The 22,714-nt window shown below is 38.7% G+C and overlaps 1 protein-coding gene across 1 annotated transcript in view; it reads right to left on the bottom strand.

The window, feature by feature from the left end:
• Nucleotides 1-22,714, bottom strand: part of ABCA1 (ATP binding cassette subfamily A member 1) — a 153,702-nt gene that overhangs the window by 8,574 nt on the left and 122,414 nt on the right. The window contains exons 29-46 of the mRNA XM_082243976.1: nucleotides 20,426-20,550; nucleotides 19,945-20,043; nucleotides 18,523-18,712; nucleotides 16,535-16,629; nucleotides 16,118-16,150; nucleotides 15,865-15,970; nucleotides 14,033-14,107; nucleotides 13,545-13,714; nucleotides 12,722-12,899; nucleotides 12,451-12,566; nucleotides 12,152-12,296; nucleotides 10,435-10,558; nucleotides 9,504-9,633; nucleotides 8,155-8,275; nucleotides 7,561-7,623; nucleotides 4,041-4,147; nucleotides 2,390-2,531; nucleotides 835-969 (exon numbers count right to left, since the gene is read on the bottom strand). Coding sequence (XP_082100102.1) covers nucleotides 835-969; nucleotides 2,390-2,531; nucleotides 4,041-4,147; nucleotides 7,561-7,623; nucleotides 8,155-8,275; nucleotides 9,504-9,633; nucleotides 10,435-10,558; nucleotides 12,152-12,296; nucleotides 12,451-12,566; nucleotides 12,722-12,899; nucleotides 13,545-13,714; nucleotides 14,033-14,107; nucleotides 15,865-15,970; nucleotides 16,118-16,150; nucleotides 16,535-16,629; nucleotides 18,523-18,712; nucleotides 19,945-20,043; nucleotides 20,426-20,550 — 2,154 coding nt within the window. The remainder of the gene's footprint in view (nucleotides 1-834; nucleotides 970-2,389; nucleotides 2,532-4,040; nucleotides 4,148-7,560; nucleotides 7,624-8,154; nucleotides 8,276-9,503; nucleotides 9,634-10,434; nucleotides 10,559-12,151; nucleotides 12,297-12,450; nucleotides 12,567-12,721; nucleotides 12,900-13,544; nucleotides 13,715-14,032; nucleotides 14,108-15,864; nucleotides 15,971-16,117; nucleotides 16,151-16,534; nucleotides 16,630-18,522; nucleotides 18,713-19,944; nucleotides 20,044-20,425; nucleotides 20,551-22,714) is intronic.

Raw genomic sequence — 22,714 nt, 5'->3', positions numbered from 1 at the left:
CCTTTGTCTTGCAGGTTTTTTTTTTTTTCTTCTAGGGTTTACAACCGCTTTAAAAATTTGGTTTTAATTCCACTCTGCAAACAATTTACCTTTGACCACAACGCTTATATGTTTTAACATTGCTCCCTCTTTTGTCTCTTAAAAATACTCTAAAGTGTTTTATTATATCTGATTGGGTATGCAAATAAATGCCTGTTGGTTCTGTAAGAAATTTTGTGACCTGACAACTTCCTTTACTCCTCTGCACTTTTCAGTTACATTCCTCTAAGCTATCTCTGTGGACTACAGAACTCCTCCCCTGTGCATTATAAAGAAGACAACAGTATTGTCAGTCTAGGGGGGAGGGGGGGGAGTACTGGCAGATTTAAATACGTTAACAAATTGAAGACAAAACTGCAGCTATTACTTCAGTTACAGAAAACAGTTTTATACTGCTTTTGGGATAAAGGTTTTACATATATAAATAAAAGCTGATCATAGCATGTTAAATGATGTGTCTCAATCCTCTAACTGCAAGAGAGCTTGCTCTTTTGAAAAGCATCAGACTAACTGGCTGGATCACCAGATGAAAATAGAAAAAATAAAGCCTAAAAAAGAAAACTAATGAAGCCATCATATCTAAGAATTGGTAAGTGCAATATAATACATTTGGGGTTTAATACTACTTTGAGTAGGCTTTACATGTTACAAACTGATTTTACAACATCTGTACAATCTCTTTTAGATTTTTCAAAATGAAGTAAGGTGAGGATCTAAATAAGCAATTCATTTGAGTAAGTATCCAGTGTATCAGTATCAGTGTATTAGAAATAGCTAAAGCTAAAGTTTACTTACTAGAAACACCACCGGTGGTCCTCCGATTAACGCAATTGCAGTGGATAATTTGCGCCTGTTCCCACCACTGTAGCCCCCTGCACATTTCTCAGAGTATTTCACTAGTCCTAGCTTCCGTATTGCCCATTCAGCAACCTAATGTAACACACAGAGACAATGTCAGAATTCCTGTGGCTGCGGAGAATAAGCCAAGACATTGAACTACCAGTAACAATCAAAGACAGCAAATAATAATTGAATTAGATATCCTATATGTAAAATACAAGTTGGTTATACACCGTGGATTAAGGACATCATTTAATACAAAATACACATTTTTATGCCAGCGTGATTCAGGTTAGATAGAGGGCTTTGTATGAAAAGTGAAATTTATTAACACTGACAGCATGCCATCTGGGATCATGCAAAACTGAGGAAATGTGCCATCTAGCCAGGCTGTATCTCACACAATAGCACTGCAGTTCAGTAGGTTAGGCCTGTCTCTATGGAGAGTACAGAGCTCCCAGCCACAAAGAAAAGAGGCACTGGTTTTTAATGTGATTCAGTACCAGTTGCTACACATACAATTTAATTATTAAAAAAATACAGGGGTCTTAATAAAAAAAGTATTGTAATGCATGCAGTATTTTTTTTAATCACAGTCAATAATATTAGAACAAGGGGTGCACCGATGCCAATTTTTTAAGTAAGAATACCGATACCAATAACTATTTTTAGTGTCATGTGACAGATTTTTCGGGCTCGTTCACACCATACATGCATGAAAACTGATGGGAAAAATGCACAGATTTCACTTGCAGAGACATCAGTTTCACATTAGTTTTCATGTACATTTCAGTGAGTTTTTACAGCCTGTTTACATATGTGCGGGCTGGCTGCAGTGCTATTTGAAAAAGAGTCCTGTGCGATTTCAGTCTGGTTCAGGTGTGATTTCTCGTACACTACAATTTGTATTGGAATTGCACCTGAACAAAATTGCACCCGACCGGGCTTTGAAATCGCACTGCAAACCACACATATGTGAACTAAGTCCAAAGGCATCGGTTTTTGTATTGGAGCATTTGCATAAGTACAAGCAGTATTAATACCGATATCAGTGCAATGCTAATTAGAACCCTCAGGGTGTTCACACCTGGCATTTGTAAAAGTCTAAATCACTACTTTCACACGCTTATAATACTGCAGCCCTATCTACTAAAAAAAAACAACTGTAATATTTCCCTAATGGAGCAGAAATGTCAGCCCACCGTCACCGTCACAGACCATGAAGGCTGACTCTCTGGACTGCTGGATAAAGGAAATTTGTATTTTTGTTTTTTTTTCTTTTAAGTAATCCTCATAGCACCTTTGGTATATGACAATTTTCAAGTGTCTGTTTATCAGCTCAAGTATATGATAGAATGGCTTTACAGCCTGACAATTCTGATCTGGGAAAGAGTACAAGTAACTAATCAAAACTCAATCACTACCCAACAGGTAAGGTTGCCAACAAAAATAAATGGACTTTCAGATTATTACAGATGTTCACTGATTTATCTTTAGGGGAATGTATTACCTTGCAAACCTCCTTTTCAGGTACACCACGCAGTAAAGCATAAAGCTCCAAGTGTTCTCTCCCTGTCAACAGCTCATTAATAGCATCAAACTGAGGACAGTAACCCATGTTCTGATGAACGTCCTCCATGTTAGACAGAATGCTGCAAAAAAAAAAGTAAAGTATTCAGTGATCCATATATTATTCATTACAAAATGTAAGTTTGTCTACATATTTCCTAAAATTTATGTTACACACGTCATACCTTTACAAAAAAAGCTCTGCTGTGTTTCACAGCTATTCATAATGTAATAGGCACTTAGAAAAAGGACTATATGACTTTTGTGTGGACCAAACCTTAAGGCCCCTTTCACACAGGCGGACTGTTCAGATCCGCCTGTCAGTTTTTTTGGCGGATCTGAACACCATGCATCTCTATGGGGAATCGGATGTCAGCGGAGACATGTCCGCTGACATCCGATCCAATCCGTCAAATCTAGATGGATGGAAACCCTATTTTCCATCCGTCCAGCGGATCGGATGAGAACGGACCGACGGTCCTTTCCCAACCGATTCCCCCATAGAGATGCATGGGGACCTGACAGCTGTGTCTGCGCACATAGCGCGGAGAACAGCTGTCATCCTCCTGCTCAGCGGGCGATCGGCGGATCGATCCCCCACTGAGAAAAAACTGAGTCCGTCTGACGGACTCCATGTGTGAAAGAGCCCTTAGCAGGCATTTCCAAAGTCCGGCCCGCGGGCCATTTGCGGCCCCCAGGCCGCTTTAATATGGCCCCACAGATAATTTGGAAAAATCTATTGTTGTGGCCCCTGTGAATCCCAGAGCGCTGCTCAGGACCACTGGGATCTCTGGATCTTTCAACACCCATATTACTTGTGAATACACTAAATGTTAACATCCACCGCCCATCCCCACCAGCTTTATATCCCTTGCTCAGTATTAGTATAGTGCTTTAAAAAGCCGATAACGAATTTTCCGTTGACAAAATCTGGATGTGCAGGCTATAAAATTTTTATCATACGTCAATACAACATCCAACAGTTATTGTCTGAAAAAAATCGTAATAGCAAGACTAGGCATGCTCAGAAACGAAAGAACACATACAAAACAATTCAACACATGAAATCACTTCTGAAGTTGAATTCTGTCGTACGGGAATTTTCATATGAAAGTAACCTCTTCACTTTCGATATGAGACTAGCCTGCAACAAAAATCGGACGCAAGATCGTTCCATAATCTGATCGTGTGTACGAGGCTTTAGCCTGATAAGGGAGCACTACAAAACACAAATAAATTTGGCGCTAGTATGACAGGACCAGCGCTCTCTCCATGATAACTGGCATAACACCTGTTTAGATTTGTCATCCATGTGACGAAATGAAAAGTATGCCGTTTGCAATAAACTTTGCATAAAATAGTTAATTTGCATTTAATTTTAATGGTCCAAAGAATGTCAGGCAAAATGGTCGGCCCTCACGCATGTTCACTTCATCAAATCTGGCCCTCTTTGAAAATAGTTTGGACACCACTGTAAGGTGTTCATTTAAACAGTGCCAAACACATCCTATCCTATGAAACACAATTTAAGCATACACAGTTAACCACACTGTATACAGCTGTGTTGGATTTAGGATATGCTCCTTACTCACCTGTGACCCTTCAGGAAGGCATCCCCAGCAGTCACATCAGTATCTCCAGTAAGCATCTTGAAAGTAGTAGTTTTACCAGCGCCGTTAACTCCTAGCAGTCCAAAGCACTAAAAGAAGTACAGTATTAGGTAAGATCTAGTTCCAAGTAACAATAAATTCACAATTACACTTTACGAAAAATGTAGATCTTTCTCTAACTTGACAAAGAGTTGTAGAGTACCCACATAATTGTAGATGATTCACATAAAGATATATAAGTAAATTTATGTGTGCCTTAAATGTACAAACATAAAGCTTTTGTTATAATTGAGAAAAACTTACAAATTTGTTTGACAATGTATTTATTTAAAATAAGAATGTTATTGATATGCCACAGTGGCACTGGGATGTGTTCTTGATTTCATCTAACACTAATGCTCAGCAAATCATAGTGCTACCTTTACTATTTCAAACAAAAATCTGTACACATCCCTTAAGCTGGCCATAGACATAACAGGAAAGTTGGACATGCAAGCATTAAGTGACCCCCTCAAGAATTCCTCTGTACTAGTTTCTCCCCTAAAAGAGCATTACAGTAACATGAGAGTTACTGTTTAGGGCAATGGAGGTCACTAGCAGACTGTTATGGCTCTAGAGGAAACAAAAGTGATTAGGTAAGGTTTTCTAACCTTCTTAATCACTTTGTTCCTTGTCTCCCAATTCAGCCAAAAAAGTTTGGTCTGGAGGATAATAATCTATAGTCTATCAATTACCTTAAAGTGGAACTTTAGGCCAGAATTATAGATGGGCAAACAGGCAGGAACTGTAATGAAAGAGAGATATGCTTTGTCTCTTCTGCATTAAAGTTAGCTACCTGCCTGAACCCCTTGTACAGTAAGCAGTGCATCTGCCGCTCAGTGTACACATTCAGCAATGCCGAATTTGACCGAATCCCCGTCTGGCCAATGACAGTGGCAAGCAATCAAGACCCGGAAACCAGCCACCCGAAGATGTCTTGATGGAGATATGGGATCTGCCACTGCTTATTCTGGGTCAGTGAAGGAAGCATATGGACAAAAGCCCAAGAACATGACCCTCTGATTATTAATAGTACTATAAAGGATTTATATAGCGCTAACAGTTTGCGCAATGTTTTACAACCTCGATTCCTCTTGTATTGAATCGTATTGTTACTCTACTGTCTGCTTCCATTTTGCACTTGGCACTATATAAATCTTGTATAATAATAATAATGAAAAGTAATAAGTAAAGAGCTAAGATTTCAGTAACTCTGTTGTGAACCTTAAGGCTGGGTTGACTCTGGTGCGAATTGGATGCAGGTTTTCCCGCATCCAATTTGCATGTCAAGACACTATGACTGGCTCTCAATGGAGCCGGTTCACACAGCCCTGGGACAGCTGCAGAGCAGTTTGCAGAAGGGTCCTGTGCGTCTTCTGGTCCGTTTCAGGGTCAAATTCAGCCAAAATCTCAGACCGAATTTGGACCTGAAATGGTGAACATGGACACTGGACCCCCTGCTGGGAGCCGCTTTGCACACAGTGTGAACTCAGCCAAAAGATTAATTTTTACACAGTACCTATAGCTACAGCTTCCATATATGTTTTCTGAAAGGTTTTTTTGAAGTAGAAGTAAAGTATTTTTTTAAATGTATCTAGAGATTAGGTGTAAGAACCACCCATGTCAGGTCTTTATTGCTGTCTGTGTCCCATTAGGGGGATTCGCTTTCTATAACTGTCCTAATCACCAATGTCAAAAAGAATGAAAATTAGTCTAAATCCAAAAATTTGAGTTGCCACCAAAACAAAAATTTTCCAATTGGGACCCTTGTGCTTATTACATCTGTCTCAGAGGAGATTTCCCTCATGGTAGAAAGATATCCTTCTACTTTTGATACATTTTTTTGATGCACTGCTAGGTGATCCAGTTGTAAGGAGTAATATCAACACATTGCTCCCCAGTGTTTCTATTTTACAGGGACAGTCTCTAGCTTTAATACAAATCTATCTTTTAAGGCTGGTACACACCAGCCCGCTGGGTTGAATGAAAAAAAAAAAAAAAAAAAACTATCTGTGTGTACCAGGCCTAGATCCCTCTACTTTTTATTGTGCCCACTCTTTAAATTACTGCTTTGCTCATTTTCAAATGTAACAATAAGAAAAAGAAAACACATATAGGAACCATAATCTAAAATGTTTGCATTTTAGATTGATAATGCTCTCCAGAAACATTATGAAATTTGGTCAGTATGAGCAATTTTCATTATTTTGAACAAGAATAAAGCCTTTACGTCGGCTTGAAGAAGTGGTTGTACTGGGGTGATGACTGCGGTACTTTTTTTTTAGAGCCGGCGGTCAGCTTTCTGGAGATAACCAATGCAGCTCAGCAGCAGCTCGGCCGTTATCCCAGCGAGCAGGAGGGGACTACCCCCCCCCCCCTCCCGCTGCCTTCCACCGCTCTGCCCGGGTCTCCTGTCCTACCGTGGGAACCGAGCAACAAGCAGGCACATCCGCCAGCTGGTTAGAGTCCCGAACTAAGCCAGATTCAGCTTTGATCGGGTCTCCGATCATGTGACCCAAAAGCGACGTCACGTGATACCGTCACTTCCGGTTTACTTGGCTGCTATCAGCGCCGATTTAAAAAAACTGTCAGTATTCAAAAACGCAGATTTCGGCATTTCGAATACTTTGAAGTGCAGTAGAGGGGTCTGGTGTCTTTCAGACCCCAGATCCCTCCATAAAGAGTACCTGTCACTGCCTATTACTGTCACAAGGGATGTTTACATTCCTTGTGACAGCAATAAAAGGGATAAGATTTTCTTTCTTTATTTTTTTGAAACGGTGTTAAAAATAAAAAATAAAATAAAATAGGAAAAAAAAAATGTTTTAAAGCGCCCCCGTCCCTGTAAGCTTGCGCACCAAAGAAAATGTAAACGCAAGTCGTGCCTGCAAATGTAAACAGTGTTCAAATCACACATATGAGGTATCACCGCGATCATCAGAGCAAGAGCAATAATTCTAGCAAAAGATCTCCTCTGTACCTCTGAACTGGTAACCATTAAAATTTTTTTAAAGCGTTGCCTATGGAGATTTTTAAGTACCGTAGTTTGTCGCCATTCCACGCACAATTTTAAAGCATAACATTTTAGGCATCTATTTACTTGGTGTGACATAATCTTTCACAATATTCAAAAAAACTGGGCTAACTTTACTGTTTCGTTTTTGTTTTCAGTGAAGTGTATTTTTTCCAAAAAAATTGCATTTGAAAGAAGGCTGCACAAATACCGCGTGACAAAAAAATATTGCAACGACCGCCATTTTATTCTCCAGAGTATTTGCTAAAAAAAATATATACAAAAATTGTAAATGCTAAGCAGTGTTTTTCCTAAAATGAATGATGCTGTACTGTCTCTCTTTCCCCTTTCAGAAATTAGGAAGGTATGACACCATTTCTCTGTTGGCTAATTCTATTTTATAAAAAGAAAAGGGATTGTGCTATTAATCATTTATAGCCTGGTTCCTACCTCTCCAGGAGGGATTCCTACGCACAGTCTGTCAACAGCTGGCTTTCTCTTTGTTCTATAGATCTAGAAAAGAAAAGTCTTATTTAGGAAACATAATATGCACTAAATATGCTATATTTAAACTTTTATGTAAGTAATATAAAATTGCATCTACTATACTGCAACACTGAGCTTTTACACTTTGTAATTAGTTATTGCACTTTTTTATTAAATAACCCTAATAATGACAATTGGAAATATACTTCCAAAACTTGCAGAACTACAAGTTGCAGCATGGCTTTTCAGACTCTAATTGCAAAATCCAACACATACTAGTCTAATAACTAAAAAACAGTTTAACATTTGCTTACAATAAATACATAACCAGTGCCTTTTCTGTTTCTAAGTTTTATCTTTGTCATTGTGTGCCCTATTCCAAAAATTCCAGATATCTCTAAAATATTCTCAGTGTCCCTGCAGCACTGAGGGGGTAAATTCATGGTGTGATGTGAGGCAGGTGTGATGCTTGCCTGCCGTATGCCTGAGGTAACATACTGATCACAAGTCAGCCAAAGGGAGCGGCATCATAACTCAGCCAGTATGAACATGTCCTACCTTTGTCAGTCCTTTGATTTCCAGTATATCACTTCGGCCCCCCTCATTTACTATCCTCTGCCTTTCCCTCGCCACGTCTTCATCCTCATCAATTACAGGGGGAAGCTTTGCAGTCACGGGTCTGCAGAGATAGAAACAATGCCTTGTGTATTATTTATTTTATTGCAAGTGCCTGACAATGACTAGCTAGAATGGAAGATACATTAGCATGATAATTGCAGCCTCAGTATATATTATTAACATACAAACGCTTTCCTTTTAAATTTAAAATGTTCTCTCACTTCCCTAGGCCTTGCCCACAAAACTGCTATGCATAACAACCCACCTGTTAAGTGGACCTTCAACCCCCAGATCTTCTATGGCTTCCTGTGATTCCCTCCCTCCTCCACAATACAAATCACCAGAAATGACATGTCTCTGCCGCCTCAGCCTCCAGGGGTACTATGTCACATATTCCAGGAGGCTCACAGTGGCTGGTAGGCGTACACGTATTAATGGATACCGGCTGCCTGAGCCCTGAAGAGGCAGCCAACGTCCGATGACTGGAGGATGGCAGCATGGGACCCAGATTGCTGCACCATATATTAGCAGGACAACACTGGATCTGCTAAGCAGATGAGTAACTGAATCTAGGGTAAAACTGCATGTCAGGTAAGTGGAAATTAATAAAAGAAACAGACAGATAGTGCTTACAGTCTATGACTTTGACTTTAGCTGCTGTTTTGATGCTTGTCTCCTACTGCTAGTATTGCCATTACTTTCTAAACAAGTGTACATAGTCATGTACAAGCTTACTTGGCAAAGAAACTGGCTGCACACCTCTGCCGGTCCAATAGATTTATAAAACGGTCACCAGGACAAGGACACAGACCATGGAAATGTTTACGCGTTTCACACTGACAACGTGCTTCTTCAAAACCGAAGAAGCATGTTGTCAGTGTGAAACGCGTCAACCTTTCCATGGTCTGTGTCCTTGTCCTGGTAGCAGCTTTATACATGTTTCAATAAATCTATTGGACCGGCAGAGGTGTGCAGCCAATTTCTTTCCCAAGTTGTATACACGGATGCGAGCAGGGGCTAGCACCCAGTTCCACCTGTCCTCAGGATTACACCTCTCACCTGGACCAGCAAATTGGCCTCTCTGTTTTCCCTGCATGTACAAGCTTAGTCATACATGGACATGTGTAGGAAATTGAAATACAACTGGAGTTTGGCTAGCCCTGGACAAGGTGACCATGCCACTACATAACAGGTTGGCTCTTTTGTGCTAATAGAAAGGTTGTGTGAAAGCATGAAAGTCGATCACTGCATACATTTTTTTATTTTTTTTTTTAGAAATATTGACCTACCTTGGTTTAATGAAGAAACGATATTGGATAAGCAGAGTTATAATGAAGAAAACCAATCCCTCCACAGCCATGGCAAATAGATTCCTCCCAACCAGGTCCCAAGACATGGGGGAGACAAAACGGTTTTCACCTGTATCAAGGGCACATGTCCAAAATCAGTAAACCCATAATATTAAATAAGCAGTGTAATAGAGTAAACCAGAATTATTAGGAATGTTGCACCACTATTATGTGCTGCTGTAAAATGGAAAATGTACTATATTTTCAGTAAGTATACATTTTGGAACAGTATTGGAACGTTCACCCTTAATAATTATTTTTCATGTAAACATTTTCAAATGCCTGGTGTTCACCATTTTCCTGATAGCACACAGCATTGTAGGCTCTCTCCAATAATTCTATATATCACACTACAATTAGCATTTCTGAGAAATGCTGAAAAAAAAAATCAATTGCTGGAGAGGCCAAGAGGACAATAATAATGTTGCTCCTCCACTAAGGGCTACGTGTATTTTCTTATATAATTATCTAGTGCATCATCCCACTGGGTGCAGCAAAAAAGGAAAAAATACAACCAGGTATCTGTCACTGCCCAGTCAAATTATTCTAAGGGCCTCTCAATAAAGGCAAGCAAATATGTTTCTTCGCTTGTACACGTGGACCAAGTATAAATGGAAAAGATATAAAACAAATATAAATTGAAAATATTACTAACAAGCAGAGTACATACATATACATGTCTAAAAAAAAAAAAAAAAATTTAAATAGTCTAAAGTTTCATGTAAACAATGAGGTGGGTTATGATGGTGCTCCTTCAAACTTGCTACAGAAAGACATACAGGGACATCTATTCTGTCATAGTGATATCTGCTTTTATATATCCAGTTTTAAAGACATATTTTAAATTTAAACAGACACTAAGACTACCCACCAAATCTTTCTAGAGCATCTGCCATGGCTTGATTCTTCACCATATCGATAAGTCCTCTTCCCAAGCAGAAATGTGGGAAAATCAACAGCACCGACTTTAATATATCATTGATGTTGGTAAGTTTCTAATAAAAAAAACAGGTCTGTTATCTAAAGCCATGTATAGCATAGATTGAAGTACAAATAGCCTTAAAATGGTTGTAAACCTTAGTCATGGAATCTGAACAAAGCACATATATCTGTACTGTTTTTCTTATCTCTCTCTAAATCTCTAAGTGTCTTTTTTCTCTGTCTCTGCGGCTTCGTTCCTCTGTTATCAGCATGAGTCACTTCTGAGAAGTTATCCCGACACATGAGAAAAATTTGTGTCGGGGAGGGAGCTCAGCACACAGGTTGTCTATTCACAACACAGTTCTGCTGTGTGAAGCGGGTGTGTTCCTTTCCTCCAATCCGCTCTCACACACTGTAACTGCAATCTCTCTGCCCCATCCTCTGTGCTTTTGACCGACGAAGAAAACACTTTTCTGTCCTTTTGAAGGGGTGTAGGGAAGAGAGGGCTGCATATAAACAAGTAAAACCTATATAGGAGGCTTTTTTTCATCTCTGTGTATCACCTGAGGCAGTTCACTTCACTGGGCATATGTTAGGGTTTTAAACCACTTTAGCCACTTAAGGACCGGAAGGTTTTACCCCCTTAACCACTTCAGCCCCGGAGGATTTGGCTGCTCAATGACCAGGCCCTATTTTGCGATTCGGCAATGCGTGACTTTAACGGACAATTGCGCGGTCGTGCGGCGCTGTACCCAAATGAAATTGACATCCTTTTTTTCCCACAAATAGAGCTTTCTTTTGGTGGTATTTGATCACCTGTGCGATTTTTATTTTTTGTGCTGTAAACAAAAAAAGAGCGACAATTTTGAAAAAATAATATTTTTCACATTTTTTTATATGAAAATGTAAAAATCTAAATTTTTTAACATTTTAGGCCAATTTGTTTTCTGCTACATATTTTTGGTAAAACAAAAATCACAATAAGCGTATTTTGATTGGTTTGCACAAAAGTTATTGTGTTTACTAACTACGGGAAAGATATATGTCATTTTTATTGTTTTTTTTTTTAACTAGTAATGGCGGCGATCTGCGATTTTTTTTTGGGGGGACTGCGACATTGCGGCGAACAGACTGGACCCCTGACTGATATTTTTGTACACTTTTGGGGGTACCAGTGACATTACTACAGTAATCAGTGCTATAAATATACAGTGTTACTGTAAAAATGACACTGGCAGGGAAGGGGTCAAGACCAGGGGCGATCAAAGGTTTAAATGTGTGCCTAGGGGATGCATTAACTGTGTGGGGGATGGGTTCACTGGATGAACACAGAGACCTGTGTTCCTAAATAGGAGGAACACATGATACCCGTGTTCATCACTGACAGAACAGCGGTCTGCCTTGTTTACACAGTACATACATACTGTTCTGTCTCCATGGGGCGCAATTGTGGGTGCCTGGCGGACCCCCTCTAACCAATCAGGGCACGGGCGCGCACCCACACTAACTGCTACATGAAGTGACGTACATGTACGTCGTTTCGCATAACAGAGCCGACCTGCCGCCGTAGTTTGCTGGTCGGCAAGTGGTTAAGTCAGGTTTTAAGCATGTTAATAGAATTTGCAGTTTTAGCTTTGGCTAAAAATCCGGTAAACATAAATACTTACATTATTGGTAAAAAGTTCCAGCACAAATGTGGCTACGCTGCCATTGATCCCAATGAACAAATTAACACTAGTCAACACTACATAGGCAGTACTGGGGATCTTGAACAAAAAGGAAGCTGGGTACATCAGTGGAGTTATGGACCATCTGTGAGATAAAGACAGTTAATGTCATCTCTCATGTTAACAATAATTCAATTCAAATTCGCTATTAGCTAACTTTAAACAATAATAGTTCAGATTTTCTAAAATGTAAAAAAAAAAAAAACCTATATGTGTAAATAATAAAGCAAATATCTCACCCATAAAGCAGAAGCAAAAGGGCCAAGACAGGTAAATTGGAAGAAGATACATAGGAGTCTTGTTGGAAGCAGACGAATATTATAACAACCAGTGTAGCTGGCACTATATAGTTACACTAGAAAAGAAAACAAAATCAACAGGGTTTCTAACTTTTAATAGTCATTCTAATAAGTTAACAAAATAACTTAAAAAACATGCCACCCCCAAAATAAAAGAGCTTATCAAATAAATACATATATTTTTTTCAGATAATCATTTATAACCTCTTACCATATCCCACACAAAGTTGGCTAACCAGTAGATAACTGGCTTCACTCCACTGATGCACTGCATGTGCTTGGCCTTGCTCACTCTCTCCTGGATCAGAAAAACCACAAAACTGGCTGGCACAAAGGACATGGCAAATATGACACAGATGGAAACCAAGACGTCTACAGATGTGGTCATCCTAAACAAGAACATAAGAACATAAACCATATGTAACTAATAATAGCACAGAAAAATAAGATGCATGATAAAGTATTAAGATATCAATACATTTGAAGCATATTGTGAATTATGGGGAGGGTGGGCATGACTGGCATTTAGAAATATTAAAGCTAAACTCCAGGCAAGCAGCTAAATAACTATCTGAAAGACATATAGAAAATGTTTTAATGCCAATAAATGTGAATTTCTGTCCAACCAGCCTTCAGATTCAAGAATCCCTGCCAGACAGCACTGCGACAGTAGCACATCATGGTCATGAGCATAAACCCCTAGTCTGTTGGCTAAAAAGAAGCTAGAAACCTCTACGCACTATGTTCTCTTCACCTGTTAGCATGTTTACTGTCAGCTTCCCTGTACTGCTATTCAAGATATTACAGAAGACCAAATTCATCCACTAAAACTAACATTTAAGAATAACCTTTTTTTTTTTTTTTTAAATGGATGTAACTTATTTTTCTTTATACACAAATGTATCTGCCTGGAGTTATTACTGCTATATATATATATATATATATATATATATATATATATATATATATATATATATTTATATTTATATTTAAATAAAAACAATGTATTTAAAAACGGAAGACTTGGTACTTACAGTGCAACCTCGGAAAGTTGCTCTTTAGTGAGATTTAGAGGGTGATTAAAAGCCGTGATCCCATATTTGGCAGGATTCTTTCCTTCAGGTAGCTTGGAGCGCAGGATGGCATTATTCATCACGTTAAGAAATGAAGTAATAGCATGCCAGCCTTTGTTGTTAAACCACACCTGTAATAACAGCGATGCTGATATGAGACCACTCCAAAAAGTCCACACAAACCAGTGACTCTAATATATGTAAAATAATGCAATAAACAATACCATTTGTATTTCCTAACAAGGAAGTGAATTATGTGCACAGTGCATTCACATACAACAAGCAATCAGCATGCATACTATGCCCATTGCAGGGGTGAGCATATCTTACTGCATACCACTCGTCTTTAGCAGTTACACCCATTCCACACGATCTGTATAGCTTGTAGAACTCATAACCAGATTGTACTGTATATTGCAATATGAGAAGATGACAAAAGAAACACATACCTTTACATTATCCTTTGCATCTAGTCCTTTCATGAAGACCCCAAAGCTATCAAGGAAACGGTTGGCAGCCCCATTCTGTATAAACAAGAAAATCACAGAAATACAATTCAATATATAATTATTTCAGATTCGCTTCAGGTTGAAGCAAAAATGTACAGGGCCAGTGTACTAATAAATGCTATAAAATCAAATGTCATGCATTTATGTTTTCTTTCAGCATGAAATCATCATTTCTTAATTTATGCTGTATTGTAGTCTACAATTTTTATTAGAGCATAACAAGTCTATAACATGTAATGCTTTCTCAAGCTGGAAAAAAAACTCTGAAATGTGATTGTATGTATAAATGACTATCAGGAACTTGACCTAGGAACTAAGACGCAGTGAGGAGTTTTAGGAGGAGCAATGGGATTTTCTGTTAGCTTAGTGAATGAGGTGAAAATTCACTTTGCAAAGACTACCCAACCATAAGCGAGGACAATAAAACAAATCACATTTTTGCTTGGATGATGGAAGTCAGCATAGCTTCCCCACATGCACACAGCTAAAGGAAAATGCCCCTTTTGCTTTTATGATTCTCCCAAAACCAAATGTTTAGACAACAAATTCAGACTAGGTTATTCATCATTTGCTCTTAAAGTCAAAGCTGGTCACAAGGTTACTTATCTGGAAATGTTGATAACACACAATCATTTTGACTGGAGTTATCCTTTACATTTTCTCTTAAGGCCCCTTTCACACAGACGGATCGTTCAGATCCGACTATCAGTTTTTTTGGCGGATCTGAACGGTCATCCCATGGATCTCTATGGGGCGTCCGCTGACATCCGATCCGATCCGTCAAATCTGGACGGATGGAAACCATATTTTCCATCAGTCCAGCGGATGGGATCGGATGAGAGCGGACAGACGGTCCGTTCGCATCCGATTCCCCCATAGAGATGCATGAGGGCCTGACAGCTGTGTCTCCGCACACAGCGCAGAGAACAGCTGTCATCCTCCTGCTCAGCGGCTCAGCGGGGCATTGGCAGATCGACGGACTCCATGTGTGAAAGAGCCCTTAGTATTTTACTTTTGGTGTCTTGCTTTCTTGATGTATAAACTATATAATAAAATAAAATATAATCATTATATATCTGTGCTCCCCAGGACAGCAAAATTCTGCACAAGAAAACTCAATATTTAGATATAATTGTGCTCCCTGCAAAGAATCTTGATACCAATTAAGCAGAATCATGAACCTTTAAGCAAACTTCAGTTTCTGTAGATATCCAACAGAGAACGCAAAGGGCAGAGTTTGCTGGAATAATAACAAATACATACAGTATTTCAAGACCACGTAGGTCGGTAACAAATCAAGATGGGAGGATAATAAGACGTGGTTATGGAGTTTTCCTAAGTACACCAAAGGGTAATGGGTTGTATGCGTACCAAAAAGGGAAGCATATGTAAGAAATAAAAAATTAAAAATAAAACTGAATTCTAATTTATAAATTATGTATGGAAAAGGGAGTAGAAGGTGGGGGAGATTGGTAATTAGGGGGTAGGTGAAAAAAAAGGGGGGGCTTGTCAACTATTCCCTCCTTTATGCAAGGAGAGCCCTCCAGATTTGGCATTTCTCAAGATCACTCTCCCCCGTATGTGTTTCAATGAGCTCTATCCTCCTTAGAAAAGCTATGTTCTGATAGTGGTCCAATAAGACACTCTCTCTCTCAAATGTACTCTACACTGAACATCCCACTTGATGTCTATAAGCCATCTTACATTCAAGAATGGGAAGCTGACCTCAACAACTACTCTTTGGACTTAGAACAATGCAGATGTTTTTTTACCTGTGTTAGGTCCAGGCGTCTTTTGATGTGTTTAATGGAAGCAATGACCTCCTCACTTGGTGGAAGTGCTGGGGAACTGCTTGCTCCCAAGGAGAAACCTCCATACCTAGGAAGCCAAACAATTTACACAAGTCAAAAATCTATATAGGATCAGATTTCTACATAGGGATCATTTTGTATCATTTAAATTTAAAATAATGTTGCATCTAGTCTGATGGAAAAAAAAAAAATCACCTGATGATCAAGAACATACCTGAACTCATTCACCCAGATCTTGTTCTTTAAGCTGGAAGAAAAGATACAAATGTATAAATAAATTATAAAATTAGATGATCTTGTAAGAGTCGGTTCACACTGGGGCGACATGACTCCTTACTACTTCGGGGGCGACTTGTGCATTACCCTGCACCACGACTTCGGAGCGACTTGCAGGGACTTCACATAATGAAAGTCTATGCAAGTCGCTCCAAGGTCGCCCCCCGAAGTAGTGCAGGACCCTTTTTCTAAGTCGGAGCGACTTGTGTCGTTCCTATTAGAACGGGTCCTGTAGCGTTCAATGGACCGCGAGGGAGCGCGACTTGTCAGGCTGACAAGTTGCCTGACAAGTCATGCTAATGTGAACTGGCTCTAAAGCAAAAACGTCAGTACTAACAAAAAAGACAACATTTACCTTTTTCCAATGATTTCTGCGTATGTTTTTACAAGATAATCAGATATGTTTCTGCCTGTGAGATTCTGCACGATGTCTGATGTGTTTTGTACTTTCTGTTTAAAAAGAACACAAACATAAGAATAAGTTACACACTGAATTCATTGCTCTGTATGTCTGTGTACTGTGTCTGGCAGAGACGTATCTTCAATTTTACATATTATACCTATAGGTGATATTTTGGGTTCTGTGTTTCATATTAAACATTTAATATAACACGTTATAACACGTTATAAAAATGACAGTGCAGGTGATTCTATACTCTATGTGCATACTTCTCCAATAGTCTGCTGCATTAAACAGCAGAATAACATAGTTCACTCGTAAATTATAGGTATTTGTCTTCTATTAAGATGATGTATGTGTTTTTTTCACTTTTACGTGTTTAAAATAAAGGGGATAAAAGAGAGCTTTTCAATTGCACCCTGTGTTGCACCCTACTATTTTGATTCATGTATAGGCAGAGAGGTTCTATCTATTGACTTCTGTACAACCACCCTGCTGGATTTTCCCCACTCAATCAGCACCACAGGCTATAGCCTGCATTGCTGATTAGTGTTTTCTGATGGCAGGGAAGTCTCCCTGCTGTCACAATACAATAGCTCAGTGGGGAGAATTCCTCCATCCTCATCCAGTGTGAACCTGATGCATCTATGGACTGCCTAAGAATGTATTGTATCCAGAAGATCAGGATTGCAGCCTGGCAACTTTAATTTTTAAAAAGTTGGCAGAAATGGAAGTTACATTTTTTTTCTTCTTTTATGATACAGTTGTGCTCATAAGTTTACATACCCTGGCAGAAATTATGATTTCTTGGCCATTTTTCCGAGAATGATTTATAACACAAAAACTTTTCTTTCACTCATGGTTAGTATTTGGCTTAAGCCAAAATTTTAGTTGGTCTACCTGACCGTGGTTTGGTTTCAACAGAACCCCTCATTTTCCACTTCTTGATTAGAGTTTGAACACTGCTGATTGGCATTCTCAATTCCTTGAATGTTTTTATATCCCTTTCCTGTTTTATACAGTTCATCTACCTTTTCCTGCAGATCCTTTGACAATTATTTTGCTTTCCCCATTAATCAGAATCCAGAAACGTCAGTGCAGCACTGGATGAAAGATGTAAGGGTCTGTCAGGAGTCCAGGAACTCATTGACCTTTTATACACACACACTAATTACAAGCAAACAGATCACAGGTGAGGATGGTTACCTGTAAAAGCCACTCAAGCCCCTTTGTGTCAACTTGTGTGCATGTTATCAGGCTAAAATCACCATGGTATGAAAACTTTTGATCAGGGTCATTTAGGCAGTTTCTGTTGTCATTAGGATTTAAAAAGAGTATACAGAGTTGATTGATAATATATGGCTTCAGCCAAACACTAAACATGAGTGAAAGAAACGTTTTTGTGTTATCATTCCTATTTTCCGAAAAATGGCCAAGAAATCATAAATTCTGCCAGGGTATGAAAAGAAATCATAAATTCTGCCAGGGTATGTAAGCTTACGAGCACAACTGTAAGCAATAAACATCGAAGCCAAGAACCACTTTTCATTATCACTCAACAGTGCATGTAATTTTTGCTTTACTTAATTTTAAAGGATTCACAAATAATCAGCATGCAAACTAGGGCAATATTTATATGTTGGAATACCATTCAGTTTTATAGCTTTTAATATATCATGCTCAGTGTCTTTAATGAAATGTACAATGTACAGGTTGCTTCTAAAGAGGAACGGACCATAAATTATATAGAATGCTTGCTGCCATTACATTCTCAGAATAACACGTTTAATACACAATGTGCTATAGGATATGCTGCAACACATTTCTAAGGCAATGGTTTACTACCTGTAAATCCACAGAATAAATAAACATATTAAAAAATCTAGCCAATCTCTAAATTTAATGCACCCTAACCCTATTATTTCATGTAATCTTCAGCATACCTGAAAGGGCGGCATCCCACCAGCACCAGGTGGACACACTGGAAGCATCTTCTTTACATTCTCATTGCTGCATTCACAGGCTGGTGAAGGGTTTTCCATTGTCCAATTCCCATACATAAAAAGTTCCTCTACAGACTTAGAGACAAACTGAGTTCTCCATTCTCTATCTTCACCAGAACAAGGGACACCCCTGTTAAATATACAATAAAGGGTCAGCCCACTAAAAAAATTGGCAGTTTTACATATACCTCAGATTCCAGTAATTAAATTTCTGTGCTTGATTTCCCACGTCTACATATCTGTTTTGGAAATTAAGAAGGGTCCCGTGAGGTTCTACAGGTACCTTTGCTATTAGTCAACTTCTCCATGCACCAAGGGAGAACACTTATCCCAGGTGCATAATTTTGATGACTACACAGTCTCAGCTGCCAATGAAAGCATACTGTATTCTGTAGATAGTGGTACAGTGGAGCGTAGTGAATAACTCTGTAGTCAGAAAGTCATGGCTTTAATTACAGCTGATTACACCTGGCCATAGATGGATTTAAATTTGGTTAGTTCAGCAGGGTATTCCCATTTACCCTAGTGAATGACTCTTCTTTAATGGGACAGACTGTTAGAAATGTTGTGTTCGATCAGCACATGCAGCCAATGGAATGCAGCCCTGGTCAGTGTATTCATCCACCTCCAATGCGTGGATCGGGAAATCTGTTGATTTTTTTTTTTGATCAGCCAGTGGACTGATTTAGAAAAAAAAAAGATCTGTGTATGGCCAGCTTAAAGCAACATAAATTACTCAAATCAGTTCCCTGTATTAGAAGATGTAATATGTTTACCTGTTTGGTGGCCCAGGACTCCTATCATCACTCTATTGAATTGCTGCCACCTCAGCTACAATCTCTAGCCTTTGACACTTCCAGCAATGTGTGATGCCTATGTCTCCCATTACGCATTGTGGTTCCTCCCATTGACCCCTATTATCAACGCTGTGTCCTCTAGAGAGATGGAACCACAGGTCGCAGAGACAGACACACATTAGATACTCCAGAAGTGCCAGATGCTAAGTTTTATGGAAGCTGCAGCTTCAAATAAGCCATAAAAATGATGCTATCAAAACGTTTCTTCTATTACATGGAATTACTTTGGGGAAATATGGGGGCAATGGCAGTCTCACTTCTTTCATAACTGAGGTACCCTGTAGGCACTCCACAATAACTGTATTGTTTATTCGTAATAAAATGGGTCTATGGCTGGTTCTTTTTACTTAATGTCAACTACCTACTTCATAAATCACTTGTATGATTTATTAAGATGTTTGTATCAGTTTTTTGTATCTTACTACCACAAAGAAATGAAGGTGTCTTTAGCAATGAAACAATAATTCCATCAAGTAATGTGAAATGCACAGAAGGTCACACTTACTTAATAGAATAGCCATCCATGCATGCAGTTCCAAATCCAGGCTTTTCAAGCAAAGCTTTCAAAAGAGTCTCAGTACCAGAGTCCTCCGGGGCATCATTACTACAAAATAGAAAAATAAACGAATTACACAAGGCATGCTCTTTAAAAAAGAGATTTGGAGTATAATCTTGTATAACGTTCTTTGGAAATATGGAAGTATTAAATTCCTCTCCTGCAGGTACGTAAGTATACACAATAATATACATTACCTATTCTAGAAATGCAATATACGTGTTTGAAATCTAATATATTAGAGCCGTGAATTTAAAAGTTTTTTAATTTTTTTTCTTTCTTTGAGTTACATGACAGTATGGATTTCATCATGCACAAGAGGTTTAAAAGTGGAAAAGTTATCATGTTAAGCCTTTATAACTTTGGATGGCCAGGACAAGAAAAAAATAACATATTTATTTATACATAATACATCTGTCACATGACATACCTGAAGAAAGTATACTGTTCATCGTACATCCAAGGCTGAATCTCAAGGCTGGGGTATTTACCAAACGGTGGCACTATAAGGCTAAACATCAGTGCAATGAATACAAATACAGCTGGAAGCACAATCTGAAAGAGAAAGTGAAGCAGAGGGGTTGATTTTCTTTTTGTATTATATATAGGAAACATTCCCATATCCTTCTTTTGTAGAATTTCTAGCCTCTAGGCTTTTGTCCCCGATTGTGCTGTTACTTACAGTACTAGAGTCTGACTAGGAACATTTTCACTCCATACATTGCTCATGTTTCTAGTTCTGAATACTCAAGATCAAAGAAAATCTGTACTGAGAAATATACATATGGGGTAAATTTATTAAGGCTGGAAAGTGCAGAATCTTGTGTAGCTGTGCATATATACCAGTCAGCTTCTAGGTTTTTTGTCAAATCTTAACCCCTTCCAATCTGCGCTATTGCCGAATAATGGCTACAGCGTGGTCTTACTTTGCCGGGAGGGGGGTCTATTGACGTCCTCCCATGATCGCGCTTCCCGTGTGCCCCTGCAAACTCAGCTGATTACAGATCGGGGTAAAGGGCCAATCCCAGCCGCCCTTTAGCACGTGATCAGCTATGTCCAATGACAGCTGATCATAAATATTTTTAAGAAAGTTTGCTGGAGATAGATTTTTACAAGCACCACATCCCTAAATAGTAATAAGAATAGATATAGGATTCTGTTGTGGGACTTTTAAGGTGCAGACATACCAATAAATTATGGAGAAAAAATAATTTTGATAAGAATATTTTTACAAATTTTTATTCAAAAAATAACAGACAATGTTTTCATATTTATACATACATATGTAAAAATATATAATTTATGTGTTATCTCTTTATCATATACAGAAAAATAACTTATTAAAGATGCCCGTCAGTCTCCTGAAGAAGCTATCGATAGATGGCAAAACATGTTGAGCAGGCACCATATAGTTATTTATTTCTCTTTTTATATGGTTTTTAAAAAAAAAAACGTCTGTTATTTTTTGAATAACAATTTGTAAAAATATTATTATCAAAATGATTTTTTCTCCATCATTCATTGGTATGTCTGCACCTTAAAAGTCCCACAACAAAATCCTATATCTATTCTTATAGCTGATCATAAATGTCAACACAAGCAGGTAACCAGCTTGTGTTAAAGGGACATTGACACTGATAATCAGAGCACTGATTATCAGTGTCCTGATTATTTGTGCAGTCCCAACAGTGCCTAGCAGTCCTGCCAATCAGTGCCCACCAGTGCCCATTAGTGCCTCCTCATCACTGTCACCTATCAGTGTCCCTCAGTGCCTCCTAACAGTGCTTATCAGTGAATTCTAACAATGCTTATCAGTGCCACCTATCACTGCCCATCAGTGCCGCCCATTAAAGCCACCTATCAGAGCCCATTAGTGCCGCCTATCAGTGCCACATATCAGTGCTCATCATTGCCGCCTCATCAGTGCCCATCAGTGCAGCATATCAGTGCAGCCTTAGCGCACATCAGTGAAGGAGAAAAATTTCCTGTTTGCAAAATTTTTAACAAACTATAAAAAATGTTTGTTTGTTTTTTCAAAATTTTCTGTCTTTTTTCATTTGTTTAGCAAAAAAAAAAAAAAAACCACAATTAAATACCACCAAAAGAAATCTCTATATGTGTGAAAACAATACTACAAATTAAATTTGGATATAGTGTTGCATGACCGCGCAATTGTCACTCAAAGTTGGACAGCGCTGAAAGCTGAAAATTGGCAAGGAAGGGAGTAAAAGTGCCCAGTAGGCAAATGGTTATTTGAACAAGCTGAAGTTAAAAGCTGATTGGCTACCATGCACAGCTGCACCAGATTTTGCACTTTCCAAAGGCAGCCTTTGGTAAACTTTTGCTTCATAAACTGCTAACTGCTTGGTGAGTCACAGGCTTTAGTATCTTTTGAGTGACTGATTTGAAGTATGCAGATATATGATTAGGCCTTGTTATGGGTGAAAGGCGTTAGCGTGTGGCCACAGGTGGGAGGTCTGCAGTGTGTGTTGTATGTTGTTTTTGCGAGTTCAATAAACCAACTAGAAATTGAGGACGTCATCGTTGTGCAGCCTGTCTTTCTTTAAATTTGTAGATTAGGAGTTGTCTCTAGCTGCACACTTATTCCAGCCATTAATAAAGCAGTGACGTTACAGACTAGACAGTCCACTGTGACTCTCAAAAGGTCAGCCCAGGTACATATTTCATTCCTTACAGGGATTTTTATTTTTTTAGGAAT

The sequence above is a fragment of the Pelophylax lessonae genome, assembly GCF_965119305.1.
Source record: "Pelophylax lessonae genome assembly, chromosome: 1".
NCBI classification, from domain to species: domain Eukaryota; kingdom Metazoa; phylum Chordata; class Amphibia; order Anura; family Ranidae; genus Pelophylax; species Pelophylax lessonae.
Note: the sequence above shows the minus strand (reverse complement) of the source record. Positions and strands in the feature narration are given on the sequence as shown.